Source organism: Euprymna scolopes, chromosome 15 (genome assembly GCF_053919585.1).
Source record: "Euprymna scolopes isolate OS-2025 chromosome 15, ASM5391958v1, whole genome shotgun sequence".
Taxonomy (NCBI): Eukaryota; Metazoa; Mollusca; class Cephalopoda; order Sepiida; family Sepiolidae; genus Euprymna; species Euprymna scolopes.
Genome location: NC_136496.1, coordinates 116,834,513 through 116,853,980, shown reverse-complemented (window position 1 = coordinate 116,853,980; position 19,468 = coordinate 116,834,513). Strand labels below are relative to the sequence as shown.

At 34.6% G+C, this 19,468-nt stretch overlaps 1 protein-coding gene across 1 annotated transcript in view; it reads right to left on the bottom strand.

The window, feature by feature from the left end:
- The window catches only part of LOC145294085 (acylamino-acid-releasing enzyme-like), a 118,529-nt gene that overhangs the window by 21,959 nt on the left and 77,102 nt on the right, over positions 1-19,468 (bottom strand). The window contains exons 11-18 of the mRNA XM_080141145.1: positions 11,976-12,079; positions 8,756-8,807; positions 8,143-8,234; positions 4,865-5,009; positions 4,484-4,564; positions 4,126-4,206; positions 3,253-3,341; positions 1,365-1,475 (exon numbers count right to left, since the gene is read on the bottom strand). Of these exons, the coding sequence (XP_079997271.1) occupies positions 1,365-1,475; positions 3,253-3,341; positions 4,126-4,206; positions 4,484-4,564; positions 4,865-5,009; positions 8,143-8,234; positions 8,756-8,807; positions 11,976-12,079 (755 nt within the window). The remainder of the gene's footprint in view (positions 1-1,364; positions 1,476-3,252; positions 3,342-4,125; positions 4,207-4,483; positions 4,565-4,864; positions 5,010-8,142; positions 8,235-8,755; positions 8,808-11,975; positions 12,080-19,468) is intronic.

Sequence of the window (19,468 nt, the reverse complement as noted above, 5' to 3'; positions counted from 1 at the left end):
TAGATTTTTTTTACTGAACGACAAGTTCTGTTCTTATCTGAACATAAATATGTAAACAGTTACCCCCGCCCCCCCCTTAATTATAAGAGTCAAAACAAGAACTATGGAAAAAAAAAAAAAAAATTGCAGAAAAAAATAAAAAAATAAATAAAGACTAATAATACAAAGTAGTTAAGGTTAAATTAAAAACTATAATATTGAATACCAAATAGCCAACGATTCTAAGAACCACAGAAAATAAAAATGAATAAAGACTAGTTAATAATACTAAGATAAGTAATTAAAAAAAAAAAAAACAAATATTGAGTAACATGAACATATGCATCTGAAACAAATTAGTTTCCAATTTTTGCTCCATTATCTGAAGTAGATATAAATTCTGTAGAATCTCAAGTGGCCTGTCTTCAATATAAATCTTTATTTTAAAAGAAATTTTTTTCAAATTATGCACATTCTGAATGCCTTATTTCCTTGAAGCTCTGCCGTTTAGCAATTGACTTTGCAAACAGTTGGAAAATTATAAACTATTTCTTTAACAACTCTGAGCACTTTTTTATTATCCATGTATCTAGCATACTGAAAAATATTCAAAGTCAGGAAAAAAAAAAAAGCACAGCTGATTTTCTGAAATATTTTTTGTTGTTTAAACAAGATGGGGTACAGGTTGGAAAAAAAAAAAAAAATTTGCAGTTACAGGTAAAAAAAAAAAAAAAAAAAAAAAAAAAAAATCAGTTTTAAATTTTACCAATTCATCTATAATATAAATCTCACCTGTGTTTAAATGTATGTTTGCATGTCTCACAAAAACTTTTGACAGAGGCAACGGATTATCACAAGATCAGTATCGTTTTGAAGCTCAACCTTCGGACGACAAATATTGAAAAATAATATAAAAACATTAATTCCTTCACTCTCAACTGGGCACTTTTCTACAGGGAGGGGGGGTCGCTTTTTTGTGCCGATATTCTAGTCATCCCCTCTTTTCAATTGACTAGCCTTAATTTAAACATTCGTCAGTTCCAATTTGACGATGGGCGCAACAGCAAAGACGTCACTTTTTTTCACATTCTTTTCCTCCTTCGTGGTACGGGTTCGAGCCTGACTGCCTACCACCACTTTATTTTTTTTGCTCAACACACCTACAATCACCCAGGCAAGTCATTGATATGAGAAAAAAAAAATCTAGTAAAGCAAAGGGAGATAAGTCAGTATCATTTAACCAAGTATTAATGAATGGTGGGTCAGCAAAATGCAAAACTGACTATTTTTAAAATTCTACTCAATTTTTAAAAATTTTTAGTGAGGGTACTTATAAACATCAACTTTTGCTTGATATAAGAAAAGAAATAAAGGAATTTCCTTACTGGATATTGTCCAATCAGATGTGATGTAAGAAAGCCTCCATGGGAACCACCGCAAATGGCAATTTGGTTTTCATCAATACAACCTTGCTTTAGGACAGATTCTGCAGCGAGCTAGAAAATAAAGTACAAAATTTTTATTTATAGACTATTTCAATTTTGAATAAAAAAAAGAAAAGTTAAATTAAGAAAAAGAAAAACCCAATAGTCTGTTTTGAAAAAGATGTACACCAAAAGAAAAAGATTTTAAACATTTAAAATATTTAATATTTGGTTTTCTAAAATTTTAAATTAACCTTATGAAACAAGGTTTTCTTTCAAAGACATAACCAAACTCTTAAAAATGTTGCAGCTATATATATATATATATATATATATATATATAAAGTCTTGGAAGTTTTTTAACTTTGCAAACTATAAAAACTAAAAATTTTTTTTAACATTTAGTCCTTTGCTGGAAAAATTTTGTAAGTCATTTAATTTCCTGCAATTGCTGAACAAACGTGCTTTCTCAAACTAACAAAAGTCTAAAGTTTTCAGGGATCATCAGTTGTGCGTGTGTGTATATACACACACACACTAGCAGGAAGATTTGACGTTGCCGGGGATTGAATGAGGATCAATGAATATTCTACACTTTTCATACTTTTGCCATCAAAATCGGTGAAATCGTCCATAATTGATTAATTGCTTGATCTAGTCGGGAACTATTCGTCGAGCAAGGAACCGTGAGACTCAACAAAATGTGTTGAAGCTAAGTTCACTTGCGATAACTACTATTCTGTAATAAAGCTTCAGGTATACTATATAAGAAACAAATTTTAAATTTACCAAATATTTAAATTCTTTGGGAATAGTGCTAATGTTTTTCTGATTAATTTGAGATTATTTCATATTTTCATCTAATATCAATCTTTTTGCAATTTTTGTTCATAAAATTTTCCCACGTACGGAAAAGATTGCGACATTAAAGTTACAATAATAATTGTATATACGGTATTAGCCAGTTGTAAAGGTTCCATGGTGTAGTGGTTATGCTTGCTTATTGTTTTTGTTAATGTTGTTGATAAATATAATTTTAAAAAGTCAGGTATTTTCTTGAAGATTTCTGCCTCAATAGAAAAATGTTCAACAAAATGCTTTATTGGAAAAATTTTACCAAAAAATATTGATTATCAAACTTTAAAGATATAAGAATCTTATAAAAACTTATTTCACCTTAATCAGATGTGCCTAACGCACTAAAATATAATTGTACTTTTGAAGATTTTAAATATTTATATATTTTTTCAAAACGATTATCATTGATTTTAATTTTTTGACAAATAAACTAAATTGAATATAAAACGTTAGAAGTGCAATAATATCCATTTATATAAAATTTGTCCAATTTTGTAAAAAACGATTTAGTAAATTTTAAATTTTGATTTAAAAAAAAAAAAAAAAAAAAAAAAAAAAAGACCATTTTTAAATCGTAAAAATCCAAAATCAGTAAATTATCAATTTTATTGTAACCCCCACCCCCAAAAACAATTTTAATTTTCAAAATAAAAACAGAAATACACAAAATCAGCAAATTATCAATAAATTTTATAAAAACGATGGATTGTTTTATTATAATCTTAAGTAAAAATGTTTTATTTAATCTAAATCATTACACAAAATATGTAGAACTAAATAAATACAATTAAATACAAAAAATAAACTGCAAATAAAAATCATAACATTTTATTCAATATAATAAATGTTACTATTATAATCTATCATATATGCTGATTTTAGAAGACATTTATTTTGATTAATAATCTAATATTACTTGTTAAAATTTACTATTGAAACAAATTCTCATTAAATGACCATGAAATGAACAGAACTTTGAAAGACAACTCACCTGTACGTCTTGCACATCTTGTTGACCAATATTCCCAAGCAATGATTTGATACTGTCCTCACCAAAGCCATGGGAACCACGGTAATTGACTAATTAAAAATATAACAAAACAAGAAAACAATGAGGATAGGGAGGAGGATATAGAGGGAGGAGGATATAGAGGGAAAGTTGGAAAATCTTGAAAATAAAATGTTTTGCACTGAAATATTTAATTATGCAAAAATTCATATTTGGATTATTCACACGACTTCGTCTTGAGTGTCATTTTCGATTCATTGGTTGATGTAAACTGACCTTCAAGTGTATAGTGTCTCAAGGACACATGGCATATTGGATAAAGTACTTGGTAAAATTCAGTTATAAGTTATACCTCTGAAGGTGAAAGGTTCAATCTTCATTATGAACGACACTCCAAATATAACCGAATTATTTAGGACTTGTACCCAGTCATGGCTGATGGAACGAGAGTATCCTACTCTCGTGGTTCTGTTCAAAATTTTGTGCAGATTTCCGAGTTCAACAGAAAAATTCTCAAGTTCCACAAGATAAACCTGAAGAAGGTCGAAGATTACATCGGTGAAAACGTTGTGAAAATAACAGTTAAGATGAGAACAGTAGTTTGAAGAATCCAAATATGAAGAATCTTCATCTAAAAAAATTCAGAAACAATACGCAAAAATTAATGCTATTTTAAAAAAATAATTTCAAAACCGCATGTGCTGTCGGAAATAATTTCGTAACAGCATATACTGTTGGAATAGATACATTTACATACATTGTAACATTTTAAAGGACAATCTATGGCCCCCTCTACTTGCCAAACTTCCACAAAAAAAAAAAAAAAAAAAAAAAAAAAAAAAGCTAAAATCTTACCAAGAAGAACAGCAAAACCACAAGCACACATGGCTGCTGGGTACAAGTGAAAATCTGACATGAATGAGGTATGAGGACCACCTGAATTTGGAAAATAAAAACAATTTCAGATATGGAAAGTTTGGAAAAATATTTTGTGCAAAAAAAAAAAAAAAAAAAAAAAAAACAGAAACCGAAGTTTGAAGTAAGAATTTTATTTGTTTTTTGTCTTCCAACAAGGCAATGGAGAAATTCTTTTTTTTAACCAATGATGTAAAGAAAAATAATACTTTTATTATAAAGTGAAAATATAAAGTTCAGAATTAAAAAAAAAAAAAATACCAAGGATCAAATTTTATAACTTAAAAAATCTACTCACCATGCGGCCAAACAATAAGGGGTAATTTCGAATCTGCACAATCGGACGGTTTCAAGAAAATACTCTCAACATCCAAATCCGCTGTAAAAGAAAATTTCAATAATTGTTGATTTCAGAAAAAAAATAATGTCAATGTTAAGGGGGGAAAGGTGTGAAATTAGTTTGTAGAAAAAAGAAAGGTGGGAGGCTAAGTTAAAAAAAAAAAAAAAAAAAAAAAAAAAAAAATGGAACAGACAGGAGGAGAGGGTGAAAGATATAAAAAGATAAAGATACTCGGCCAAATCTATGAACCAAGTCTGAAGAATGTTGGGGATGGAAAGTGTGGGTAGAGAATGGAAAGTTTGAGTGGAAAGGGTTGTTATGTATACAAGATGTCCTTACGATATTCTTTGTTAATTAAGCCATCGATTAGTTGATGTTTCAGCAGCTCCACTTTGATGCCTTCCAATTTCAGGTCAACATCTGGATCAAGCTTCGTCCATTTTATGTCTGCCTCTTGACCCTCAGCAGGAAGAGCACCTATCATCTGAAACGCAAAGGAAAGAAAAGGCTCAAGTTTTGTCGCGAAAGAAAAATAACCAGCATTTTGGAAAAGGTTGCTGTGAAAAGTAAAATGGAAAATAAATGGGACATGAGAAACTTTCTTTTTGGATTTGGACCTAAGGGGCCACTAATTGCGGCCATGCCCAAGATTAAGATTAAGATGTTTTATGTTACATTTGAACTTCTGCATATCAGTACAGTCAGGGAAGCAAGTAGCAGGAAGGGAATTCCAGTCTAGCTATTCTAGGGAAGAAGCTATTAGAGTAGAAAGCTTTCAGGAATTTATGGACCTCAACAGTGAAGAGGTGCGATTTTGTTGCTAAGTGGGTTTGTTGGGGATATGTATGTTGAGGGGGCACAAGTGCAATGAGTTCATCAGAGCACATTCCATTAAAATACTTGTAAAATAGGCACAGGGATGCAACATTGCAGTGATGGGGCAGGTTGGTGCCTAGGTGACAAAGTGGGACCTATTAGATTGAAGACACTTTCTTAGACCCTATGAGAGGGAGAGACTACTGGTAGATGCACCAGCCCAGAGGAGGTAACAATACTCCATGCATTGGTGAATGGTGGATTTGTAGAGGTACAGAATACTCTCAGGTGTGAGTAGTTTTCTAGTATGATAGATGGAGCCCACCTTCCTTGCAGCAGCCTTCGCAATGTCCTCAATGTGTTTGTTCCAGTTTATATTTCTTGAGAATGTTGAGCTGAGAAGTTTGAGGGAAGAATTCTCAGGGAGTTTATTATCATGGATATCTGTGGTTAGAGAGGCTTGTAATTGTGAAAGGAGAGCAGTTTAGTCTTACTAGCACCCCACCCCCCTACAAGTAAACACTGACAAATATTCAAAATAACATTTAGATTTTTATTCTGTAATCTGGTAAAACCAAGAGACCACAACAAAGATATAGTATAACATTAAACTGGTCAATTAAAATGATGAAAATCAATATTCTTAACTTTACTAACTCAACATTTGATAGGTAAAGAAGAACTATAATAGTTATGTATCAAGTGTTAGCTTAAAGAAGGGGACCCTTGGTTTCTGAGAACTTTAAAAAAAAAAAAAAAAAAAAAAAAAAAAAAAAAAAAAAAAGAAGACACTGAAGCATGACTTTGGAATGGAAAATGGACGAGAAGCAGTTTGGTTTTACGGCAAATCAACTGCAGTGGGTCATTTTATGCCAGATATGGTTTATATGTGTGTAGAGTTTGTACAATCTGGAAGTGATTAGTTTGGCAGAAAGTTTAGGTTTGTATTGGTTTGCTTAATGTCAGTTTATTTTTTTCTTAACGTGTTTTTTGCAAGCATATTATGCCGGGATTGTAGTTTACCATTATGCATTTTATTTCTCCATAGTTAGATTTTATACCCATGTAGTTCCATTATGTTTTATTTTGTTTTTTCTATTAGCATGTGACCAACTTTTTAGTGACAGATCTTGTTTTGAAAATCTTGTTCTATAAGATTTGTTTGGATTTCTTCCAATTCTACTTTTTCTAGTATGCTATATCTGTTGCTTACTTTAGGTGTTTTTGTTGTGTAGGTTTTGAGGTGGGGATTGTTTAGACTGTTGGATAGATGTCTATAGTTCTTTTATGAAAGGTTAAGAATTCATATTTGCCAGTTTTCTTATAAGATCACATTTTTGACATTCAGAATTAGTAGTTTGCAGTGGCAGAGTTACTCTTGGTTAATGGATAGGAGGTCTCAAGAATTTTTGGGGCTTCTGGGAAGGAGATGTTCTTGGTGTATTTAATTTTTGTTATCTCTTTCTTCCATGCTTCACAGAATCTTGAGTCAGCTGAATGTTGGCCTTGGTAGTTTATGCATTTCAGTTGTTGGCAGGTGGCTTCCTGGTGATGGCATCTGTTCCACAATTTTTACATATTTTCTTTCTGTTACAACAGTTCTCGTGGTGTCTAAACTTCTGGCAGTTGTAACATCAAAGTGGATTAGGAATATAGATTTCTATTTTAGTTATTTTTACCTGAGCTTAATTTTGGTTGGAGGTTTGGGAGAGTTAAATATGAGGATGCATGTGTTAGTTTTTATTTCTTGATTGTTTTTCTTTATAGCGACTCTTTACTTTTGTTACAAGTTTTTTTACGTTTTGTTTAATTTCATCTGTTGTACAATTATCCAAGTTTTGGCCTTTTCACCACTCCTTTTGAGGTGTTGAGAGATTTATAGGGATACACTTTTATTTTCATGTTGTGGTTCTTAGCAATATTTCTGCATACTTGTTTTTAACTTCTATCAAGGTATTGTTTACGAGTTGTTTTGACTGATTTTGGAACCATGTTCACTGCGAGATATTTTTCTATTATGATGTGTGAGAGTTTGGTGATGGGTTTGTCATCCACAGACTCAAGAACTATGTATGTTGGATAATAAGCAGTTATTTCTGTTTTGCTATCTTGGTTGGAGGTTTGTCTGTATACATTCTGGATATGGTATTTTACTGGATTTCATGACTTTACTTGCAATGGTTTCGGATTTGTTAACTGGCATTTGTAAATTTGTGTTTTATTGGTCATGCTCTCCACCCACCTTAGAGCCCTATAACACCTAGGGGGAAACATTCACCCAGTAACAGCAGGGCTACATAGCCAATATATTCATGCTGATGACTGATAATTTAAGATTCTATCCTTGGGATTCTTAAGATAATTACTCACCTGGGGACAGAAGGTATGCCTCCTTCCTCAGAAAGATTGACCCAATAGCCATTGTCCTGATTCAGATTTTGTACAAGTGAGAAAGGGTTAATATGACCAGCCAATTGGTCGGATCAGACCAATCTGATCGTCCATCTAGCTCAGTAAGGCTCAAAGTGAAGTGTGGCATGCCACAAAATTTTAGTTACCAGACCACAGGCTGCTCAGTCACTACGATCCTGTCCTCGAGCATCACAAGTCACCACCCATGGCCAACAGGTAGTTTCATTGTGTGTGTGTGTGTGTTTGGTGGTGGTGGTGGTGGGGTCTGAATCTAAGAAAACACTTTTCTAAAAAAGTCTGTGCTGATTATTATTTTTTTGCTTCCAGTATTGACAGATTTTAAGAATCTTCATTAAAGAAAATAAAAATAGATCTGTTCTGATACTCACCAAAGAATGAGGTTTGTTGGGCATTGAATGCAGTGCAATAATATGATCTCCATGGACGTCTAGAACATTTAGAGCTCCAAGTCCTTTTTCCGCTGTGGAAAGAAGTTATTGAAGAGTTACTGAGAGATTGGGGAAGAATCAGAAATACAATCCCCAGAAACAAATAAAAAAACAAAACAAAAATAAAATAATAAAAGTAAAAAACTAAAAAAAAAAGTGTATAAAAGGGAAAGTAAAATAAAAGTAAAGAGAAAAAGTAAAAATAAAAAGGAGTAAAAAAAGTAAAACATCTTAGTTTTTGAAAGGGAAGTAAAAAAAAAAAAAAAAAAAAAAAAAAAAAAAAAAAAAAGTTAAAGAAAATCACTAAAAACAAGAAAAAGTAAAAGAAAATCATGTGAACTTCGCTCTTTTCTATGACAAAATGCAAAAAAAAAAAAAAAAAAATACAGTTTGATAAAATTACAAAATATCTTCCTTTTATAAAAAGGAATCAAATTGAAGTGTAAAAAAAAAAAAAAAAAAAAAAAGTAAAAAAAGGCAACAGAAACAACTGAGCAAAGTGTAAACAGGTTATTCTTTTAGAGAAAAGACTTGAAACGTTTTTTATACTTACGACTATTCAATCTGGTTACAGTGTGACTTTCAGTGTTGACAACAATAGCAGCCTTAAAAAAAAAAAAAAAAAAAAAAAAAAAAAAAAAAAAAAAAAAATTAAAAACAAAGTTATTTCCTCTGATCACTAATTGAACACAATTATTTACAACTTATTGAACTTGGGAGAAATATTTGAATACCTTTAGGTATTTATGAACAAGAGTGCCATTTTTACCAATTTGGTAATGAGGGTACTTTCCATTCCTCCTTGGAGGAGGGGCCGTGTTAAATTGAGAAAATACTAAATGAAAAAGTTCAAAGAATTCCAAATTATCCTACTCAACTACCTTATTTTAAAGTCTTCCAATATTCAGACAGTGTTGATTCAAGAATTAAAACACCGTCTCTAAACATTCTTACGAGTTAGAGTTTCTCAAAGTTCCAACTCCGCAACCTCACTTTACTATCTATTCTCAGAAATTCTAATTTTTAGGGATTTCAATTATAACTTTCAAAATTTATTTGAACAATATTATAATCCTTAATATCGCATAAATGAAAGTGACGATTTCCAAAAAAGAAATTCTGAAAATCTTTGTGTTGATATTAAAGTGGTGATTTTATGTGAAACTTTGCCAAAAGTGAGAGGGGAGGTCAGAGAAAATTTGATATGCATTATAAGGCTATGGTGCATCCTGTTGATATCCGAGCTTCAAATTTTGCATAAATTTCAATTTGAAAAATATTTGTGTACTTATGCAGTATAAGGACCATGCTAATCTTGGAATTATCCAAGCAGTTTATGGAAAAAAGATGGAAGGTACCGAACAAAAGTTTGATTTTTGCTTTGTGCAAACACTGGCCATTTTTTTTTTTTTTTTTTTTTTTTAATGAAAAATTTTATTTTAGTTAGTATAAAGCTAATTCAAAGAAAAAAATTTTAAAATACAAACAATTATTCTCTTCAACTTATCTTCTGATTTAAGCCTTCGGTTATACACTGTATGCTAAAATCTGAAATCCTGAAAAAACTCGGAACACATTTGGCATGGATAGGGGCTATCGATGTTCACCTTTTCTGGCACAAGATTGAAACAGGCAATAAAGATGAAGAGACATCTGAAAATCAAAACTGCTGCCAGGTTTGCCAATTAAAAGAACTTATCAGCTTCAAAGATGTTTTCAGTGTCAGCCATTTGCGAGAAAAAAAAAATACAAACTTGTTTCCAGAATTGTTTGCTGGTTTTGTTTTACAACATATCATTTTTGGGTTATTTAGTGTCAAATCCAGTAATTTTTAGACAAAGCTTTTATGTTTCAATTTACTTATATATTTGGATATTTGCCAGGTGAGCCCAGGAAGAGAAGCATCAATGGCTTATGTGAGGAATGCGAGACTTTCCACCAATGTCTATTGGAAAGTATAATTTGACCCAGAAATATGTGAGAGAATATCGGTCAAAGGAACTATTAAACAACAGACAATGGTAATTGTAAGCATTCTAATGGGAAAGAATGTTTATATCATAAAGAGAAAGCAGGGCAGTTGATCAGAGGGAGCATGCTGGACATTTCTTTACCAACATCCACACCAACTCCACGCGTTTCCAGAGATGTCAAAACATCAGTAATAACTTTAAATCCGAAGCTGATTGTCAGTGTGAAATGAGAAACAAGATATTTTATAGATCAACTGTGTTGTGTTTTACTCGCTGTCAGAGTGTATATATCTTGGAACAATGACAAAAGTAGATTTAGCAATTATAAAAGCGTATTTTGGAACAACTGGCCGCAGATGTTTGGTTTTGTTGAAGTTTGTTGTTTTTGACTTTATGGAATATGAAGAAAAGTAAAATAAAAAGCACATCAATGTTTGGTGCATTTTTAACCAGGAAGTCAGTATCTTCAGACAGCCTGATCTGGTAGCACTAGCTAGAATTGTGGATTTTTATAGCTGAAATTAATGTATATGTGTAGACAAAAAAAAAAAAAAAAAAAAAAAAAAAAAAAAAAGTATGGGGGGGGGGGGTCCTTGTCCAGAATTCCCTCTATTAAATAAAAAAAAAAAAAACCCAGAAAAATCTGTATAATGTACATACCTGTGACAAAACAAAAATAGCATATTTCAAAAATCATGTAAATTCAAGTTTTATTTTTATAAAGAAAATAATTTTTAAGCCATTAGTGGAAATTAAGACATCATTATATAAATCCTGCAAGTTTTGAATTGTTGGGTTATCTCCCTTTGTTTCTTCAGATTTTTTTTCAAAATGGCAGGCAAGATTTCTCCGAGAATCATAAAATTTGATTTTTTTTTTTTTTTTTTAAATTTAAAAATCAAACTACTATGTCAATTTATGATTTTTGGAATCTGGTATTTTCTGTTCCTGGCATTTTGATCTGCCTGTGGTCACTATCCAGGAGGTGGACCTCTGAAAGACGAGCCATACCAGCTATGTAATTATTAAGTGTTTTCATAGTGAGAGATTGAGTTCTCACTGTACAATGTTCGTACATTCCAACTAGCAGTTCTAACATGTTTTGTAGCCATAAGACGATCCATGAATCTAGGTAGTCAAATTGAATTGTCTGCCCTTGAATTTTAAGAAACATGGCAGCTTAAAGCTCTATGGTTTCACTGATCATAAAATTTGATTTTCTTAAAAACAAATAATACTTGATCAATTTATGTGACTTTTGGAATATCACATCTTCGTTCTATAATGAGTATGTATATAAATTTGTTTTCTTTAGTAAAATTTTAAATAACCACTTTTCTTAAGAGAGAAATCCTGACAAATACGCACTGAATTCAATGATGGAAATTAAGTGCAGAGTTATCTTCCCTAAAAAAGAAAAAAAAATGCAGAAAAAATCTGTCTAATGAAAATTTTCTTATGAAAATGTCATCTTCCAAAAATCATAAATTGATCAGTTTTTTTGTATCTTTTTTTAATTTTTTTAGGTTAATAGTAAATCGTAGCTATTACAAGGCTGATTTTGATCAGCCTAGTTTGAATCGAGTTGCCTCTTTATTTAAAAATGGCAAAGCTAGACATACCATCCTCACTTCCTCACAAAATTTTATTTTCTTAGAAAATCAAAGAAACTACTTGATCTTATATGATTTTTGGAATATATTTTTCTTACATGCATCATAAAGATCTTTCTGTATATGTATATATATATATATTTTATTAATTAGGTTGAATTCTAGACAATCAAATTTGGACACTTACCAACTGAGATTTCCAAACGCTGCTAAATACCAGCCGTTTATTATCACTAGCCCAACATCTTTCAGGAAAATTGAGAGCGACATAAAGACCAGGAAAATCATCCCCTAGATAAAAAAGAAAAAAAAATTTATGTTTGTTAAGATAGACTTAAAAAAAAAAAAAAAAAAAAAAAAAAAAAAAAATGATCTATCACTTTAAGCAAAAGCAATATCATGGACTGAATTGTCATGTCGAAAATAGTAATATATCCAAAAGTTATTTACATTAATGATCTTCCAAATCACATCCTTACATCATTCGTAGACATTTATGCTGATGCCACTACCATTTATGGTAGCACATCTAAGACCGTAAACGACCAAGTTCTCTCTCTTCTGATCTTGAGCATGTGGTACAATGGGGAAAGAGGTGGCTGGTTAGTTTTAATGCATCTAAAACCAAGCTTTTATCTTTACATCAATGCTTTGATCCCCATCTGGCATCTATTGAAATGAATGGCTCCTCTTGGGGAGGCCTCATGTTTTGACAAGCTTCTGGGCTTTACCTTTACTCCTGATCTGAAACTGAACACATTACATTACATTAAATCCTGTTGCCAAGGCCACTGGAAAAACGGTAAGCTCCTATCTATCCCATAGATATCTCATCGCTGATGCAATTATCTATCTATATAAGAGCCAGGTGTGTCCTAAGATGGAGTACTGCTGCCACATCTGGACAGGAGCTGCTAGAAAGGACTTATCCTGCCTTGATAGAGTTCAAAATTGACTTTGTAGCCTAGTAGGGGATGTCCTTTTCTCTTCCCTGCAATCTTTCTCAAAGAGATGTTGCGAATTTGCTTTATCGTTATTTTCATGGCAAGTACTCGACAGTCTATGCCCCCCCCCTTGCCAAACTTTCACAAGAAACACTCCTCTAGCTGAAAACACTATCAATTTCCCCCACTCTTTATCTGTGCCAAAACCTAAATGCAGATTCCATGAACAGAACTTTCTTAGAACTACATGCCTGTGGAACTGTCTTCCATTTTCCTGCTTTCCAGCTGACTACAATATGATTGTCTTCAAGTCCAAAGTAAACAAGTTCTTGAGCCGTTAGACACAAGTTAAAAAATTTACCGAATGTCCATTACTAACGATTACTATATTTTCCAATTTTACTACTGTGCACTCTTTAACCCTTATCCTCAAGTGGCCTCTGGGCCTTGATAAGTGGTGATGCCTATGTAAAAAAAAAAAAAAAAAAATGATCTATCACTTTAAGCAAAAGCAATATTATGGACTGAATTGTCATGTCGAAAATAGTAATATATCCAAAAGTTATTTACATTAATGATCTTCCAAATCACATCCTTACATCATTCGTAGACATTTATGCTGATGCCACTACCATTTATGGTAGCACATCTAAGACCGTAAACGACCAAGTTCTCTCTCTTCTGATCTTGAGCATGTGGTACAATGGGGAAAGAGGTGGCTGGTTACTTTTAATGCATCTAAAACCAAGCTTTTATCTTTACATCAATGCTTTGATCCCCATCTGGCATCTATTGAAATGAATGGCTCCTCTTGGGGAGGCCTCATGTTTTGACAAGCTTCTGGGCTTTACCTTTACTCCTGATCTGAAACTGAACACATTACATTACATTAAATCCTGTTGCCAAGGCCACTGGAAAAACGGTAAGCTCCTATCTATCCCATAGATATCTCATCGCTGATGCAATTATCTATCTATATAAGAGCCAGGTGTGTCCTAAGATGGAGTACTGCTGCCACATCTGGACAGGAGCTGCTAGAAAGGACTTATCCTGCCTTGATAGAGTTCAAAATTGACTTTGTAGCCTAGTAGGGGATGTCCTTTTCTCTTCCCTGCAATCTTTCTCAAAGAGATGTTGCGAATTTGCTTTATCGTTATTTTCATGGCAAGTACTCGACAGTCTATGCCCCCCCCCCTTGCCAAACTTTCACAAGAAACACTCCTCTAGCTGAAAACACTATCAATTTCCCCCACTCTTTATCTGTGCCAAAACCTAAATGCAGATTCCATGAACAGAACTTTCTTAGAACTATATGCCTGTGGAACTGTCTTCCATTTTCCTGCTTTCCAGCTGACTACAATATGATTGTCTTCAAGTCCAAAGTAAACAAGTTCTTGAGCCGTTAGACACAAGTTAAAAAATTTACCGAATGTCCATTACTAACGATTACTATATTTTCCAATTTTACTACTGTGCACTCTTTAACCCTTATCCTCAAGTGGCCTCTGGGCCTTGATAAGTGGTGATGCCTATGTAAAAAAAAAAAAAAATTCATTGAGTAGAAAGTTATTTAAAGTTGAAATTTTTACAGAAAATTGGGTAAAATGTCTATTTTATAACATCTAAGAAAAATGTCAGTGAAGAGTTCAAAGACGGGACATAATTCAGAACGAATATTTTAGTTTACTTGTTCATGGCATGCAATATTTGTTGTCTGTCGTGGTAGACTTATTTTAAAAACACAATAGCAATTTTTCTACTGATTTCCCTAATTTTTGGATATATTACAATTTTTAACATGACAAGTACGTTGTTTTTTTTCAAATGATGTATTTAAATAACCGATTTGTTGGCTGTATTTTAACAAACACTAAAAATTCAATTAGAATGGATGCAAATGGTATACTTATTCATCATTAACAGTTTGATGCTTGTATTTGTGGTAGCATATATCCTCAGGAATGTTTCCTATTAGAAACACTGCGTAATGGCTGATGGAACAAAAGCATGCTAACCCTGTGAAGTAAATAAGGGTTCTGTTTGAAATTCCGTCCAAATTCCAGAGTTTACAGAAACATTCCGAAGCGTTTTTTTTCTTTTTTTTTTTTTTACAGTGATCACCACTTATCAAGGCCCGGAAGCCACTCAGGGATAAGGGTTATTGCAAGTAGATTACATTAGTGTGGAGATTTGATGAAGTGTTTACTTAAGGGGGCGGTTCATTAGGAATTTGTTAACGTTGAACTTGAAGACATCCAAGTTGTAGTCTGGTGGGAAGCAGGCAGACGGAACAGTTCCACAGGCGTGCAGTTCTAAGAAAGAAGCTTTGTTCATGGAATCCACGTTTTGATTTAGGCACAGATATAGAGTGGGGGAAATTTTTCACAGTGGATTCAGCTAGACGGGTGTTCGAAAAGATACACCTGCAGAAGGTCAGAGGTTACATTGACTGAAATGTGAAAGTGACAGTAGTCCGATGAATCCAAATAACCAATCCTCCTCTCAAAAACTCAAAGACATAATAATCCTATTATATCACAAGAGAAAACAGATCAATTTCACTTTGTTATGGTGCGTGTCATGTCTTGTTGGATATTTTTGCTGAGGCAACATCAGATATCCTAGGTTGAGGTGGGTTGGTTGGTTGTTTTATGGCATATCAACCTTTTTCAGGTTATTTAATGCCGAATCTAGTTATCTTGAAGAGCGATTTTTAATGGAGTATATCTTTTTTTCAGTCAGATTCTATTTAACCCATAGTTGAGACTCTAACAGGTACTACCACTCCGGGTCAGAGTGGACCTGGGAGCAATGGCAATTAAAGGGTGGCTCCACACTCCCAAAGCCCGCAAACAGGGCCTCACCACTGGATATAGTTTAAGGTCATATCCAGGACCAGGTTGAGGTGGGAGTTATGAACAACGTAATTGGTGACGATGTTATGGGAATGACAATATTTCAACAGCAGAAGAATGTTGTTAGCATTCGTATACAGTAAAAACATGCAACTTATCCATCCATCTATATTTAACTATACTTACAGAATACGCCATAACCTATATCTATCAGGTATGACTGTACTCCAAATCAAATGTTCTCTTGTATCTATACTGAAAATATATCTTATCTTTCAGTCATATTAAATACTTAGTTTGGGCACCAAATCATAATTTCTAATATCAAGTAAATCATATTTAACACTTTATCCTATTCCTAAACTTACAAAACTATGTCTAACCATACATTAACTCATCTCAATCCAATGCTGTTGCAAATTTAGTTGCTGCCACTGCTTGAATTTTTACCTATCCCCTCCCATTAAAAATGGAAAGCATAGTAATGTCCTTTAACCACTTTTGAGGAGTGAAATTTTTCAGTAGATGTTAATATTAATTGGTTATTTAGGTTAACTACCCATGCGGGGGTCGCAGAAATACCTAGATTAGGACCCAGGTGCGGGGCGAACCCTCTTGGAGCTGATGGACCCGTAGATCTTCCCAGGTCATCTGTTTAGGAGAAGGAAAACTCTGAAGCTAAACCTAGGGGAAGGAGGCCTCTTCAGTCCTGGACGACAACCTTCCTAGAGCTGGTGACTCCAACAAATCACTGGTTGGCAAACCTAAAAGTGCTTAAGGAGGAGATAGGCTCTGTCTATTGCCCGGCTTTCATACTCCTTTGCCTATTTACCAGGCGTAGAGGTGCTATCACAGAGACTTGTCTGAATCACCCAGTGGTTGATCTTGTTTCCTGACTAGGACAATGAATGCCGCTTTTCCCCACTCCTGCCACATCCCATCCCCCTAAACTGGACACAGTGGGGTGCTTCAGTACCATATATGTTGATGCAGTTGGACTGGGCTGACTTTGCTTAATGGATTGAGGGTACCGGATTGACAGTTCATGGCTGCGGTTTGCGACTGATAGTACAGGAACCCTAACTCTTTGGTAGCACTTAGAGCTGCTGCTCTATCAACAGTTGTATAATATCGGGATGTTTGTAGTGCCATGTCGGGCATGGAAAGGGACCCTGTACTCATCCCCGGTGGGCTTTCCTGAGGCCACAATCCTGTGGGTGAGGACAGCTGATGGTCGACTTGGATTGCATGTCTGATATTCTGCACAACCACTTGTCCAGCACCCCCTCAATCACTCACCCTAACTAAAACTTAAAATTAAATAAAATGAAATGACAGCTCAAGCAAAAGTTACGTTTAAACCAGGACCAAACTCAAAGAAAACCAACCTGCTCCTCCCTTGAGGCTTGCATTTATGAATATCTGCGGGCTTAGAACCAACTTAGATGATGTTAAATCATTTCTCCTTGTAAACAACCCGGATATCTTTCCATTAAGTGAAACTAACCTTCACTCCATTCCCTCTAACCACTTTAACATGCCTGGTTATCTCTCACTGCCGTAAGGACTGACAGACACATGCATGGGCTTGGAGTCTATATTCGTAACACCCTCCCCCTAACTAGAGAAATAAAACTAGAATCAGACGACTAGGCCTTTATGTGCTTCAGACTAAATATGCAACATAATATTAGCTACTTGTATTTTCTCTACCACTCTCTCTCAACCCAAGACTGTACCCTAATAAACAAAGTCTGACAGCATAGATATCGCACTCTCCCTCGATACTAGCGCACAAGTACATGTATTTGGTGACTTCAATGTCCACTACAGTAACTGGCTAGGATTCTCTAATTACAGACGTAGCTGATAGCACAGCACATAGCTTCTCTATATCCCATTCCCCATCTCAGACGGTTACATTTCCGACACGTTTCCCAGACCAGCAAGATGAACATGCCTCACATCTAGATCTTTCTGAAAACGGTTCCTGATGATTGTACAACAAATGCCCACAGTCCACTTGAGAATGCTGATCATGCTGTGATAATGGTAGAAATCACCCTAAATTCTCTCCTAAAACTGAAGGCCCACTACTCAAAAAATGAGGTATTACAAAAAGGTTGACTGGGAAGCCATCAGGAACTCAGAAATGCACCATGGCAAAATATTTTTTCTCTTCCAGCGGAACAGTGTGCAAATGAGAACACTGAATGGTTCAAAACCGCAATTGAAGCACATGTTCCCGCACGGAAATTTTATAGCAAGCCCCATTCTCCCTAAAGGTTTACTTCTGCTTGTGCAGCTGCCATTTGTCAAAGGCAGCATGCGTTCTGCAGATTCAACTGTCATAAGTCCAGCTCAAACAAACAAGTATATAGAAGCTAGAAATGATTGTAAGAGAGTGATAGCGACAGGTAAGGCAGATTACTCTGAAACCACCAGAAAACGCATCAAAGCACAAATTAGGAACCCGTGATTTCTGGAAAATCTACAACAGCGTAGTAAATGGGCAGTCAACGATTCTCCCACTATCAAACAATCATGAGGTTGCTTGCATGGCAACTGACAAGGCTAATCTGCTTGCCAGTCAGTTTGAGGCAAACTCCACACTGGACCCGGCACACCACTCCTTCCCTGACTTTCCTTTGCGGACAGATGCCACAATACACGATTTGAAAATCACCCCTTCTTAGGTACATGGCATTATAGAAAACAGACACCTCAAAAGCATGTGGACCAGATCTCATCCCGGTTGTGCTATTAAAAAAATGCTCTGCCGAAGTTGCTCCAGTTCTCTCCCAACTTTACAATAAATGCCTTAACGAATCTTGCTTTCCCGACTGCTGGAAAACTACTTCCGTGGTATCAGTCTTCAAGAATTCTGGTGAAAGAACTGCCCCACTAAATTATTTCCCCATTAGCCTCCTCCCACTTTTCGCCAAAATATTTGAGTCCTTAGTTAATAAAGCCCCAGTCCAGCACCTAACAGCTGCTAAACTCCTGACTGACAAACAATATGGATTCAGGCAAGCCCGTTCAACAGCAGATATCTTAACTGTAGTTTCTGAACGTATATACCGTTCATTGGACAAAACAGGGGAGGGTAGAGCGGTAGCCCTTGATATATCTAAGGCTTTTGACAGGGTATGGCACAATGGTCTTCTAAGGAAAATTAGATCATATGGTATCACTGGAAGAGTACATAATGTAATTAAAAACTTAAGAGAAAAATCCAAGTTGTCCTCGACGGTCGTACATCTAAACATGACAAATGCGGGAGTACCTCAGGGGTCTATTCTTGGACCTCTATTATTCCTGATATTCATAAATGACCTCCCTGATAAAATTGTTTCGGAGATGCGTATATTTGCCGATGACACTCTTATAACAGATATGAAGGGAAAACAAATGAACACATATCTAAGGAAATGGCAGAAACACTAGAGGATGACCTCCAATCTGTAGTAGAATGGGGACAAAAATGGATGGTCACATTCAATGCTGCTAAGACTAAACTAGTTTCCTTCAATAACTACAAGAAACCTTCTCTACCACCAATAGCAATGGCCAAGAACACATTACCTGAAAGTACTTCTTTTAAACTCCTCGGCCTAACATTTACAGGGAATATGAACTGGAATAGATACATTGAGAGCATTGCCAAGGCTGCTGCAAAGAAGGTTGGCTCCCTCTACCGTGCTAGAAAACTACTTATGCCTGAAAGTATCCTGTACCTCTATAAGGCAACCATTCGCCCATGTATGGAGTACTGTTGTCACATTTGGACTGGTGCATTTGCTGCTTGTCTCACTCCTGGACAGGGTTAGAAAGAGTCGCTAACCTGATAGGTCCTAAACTGTCATCTAGGCTTCAGCCTC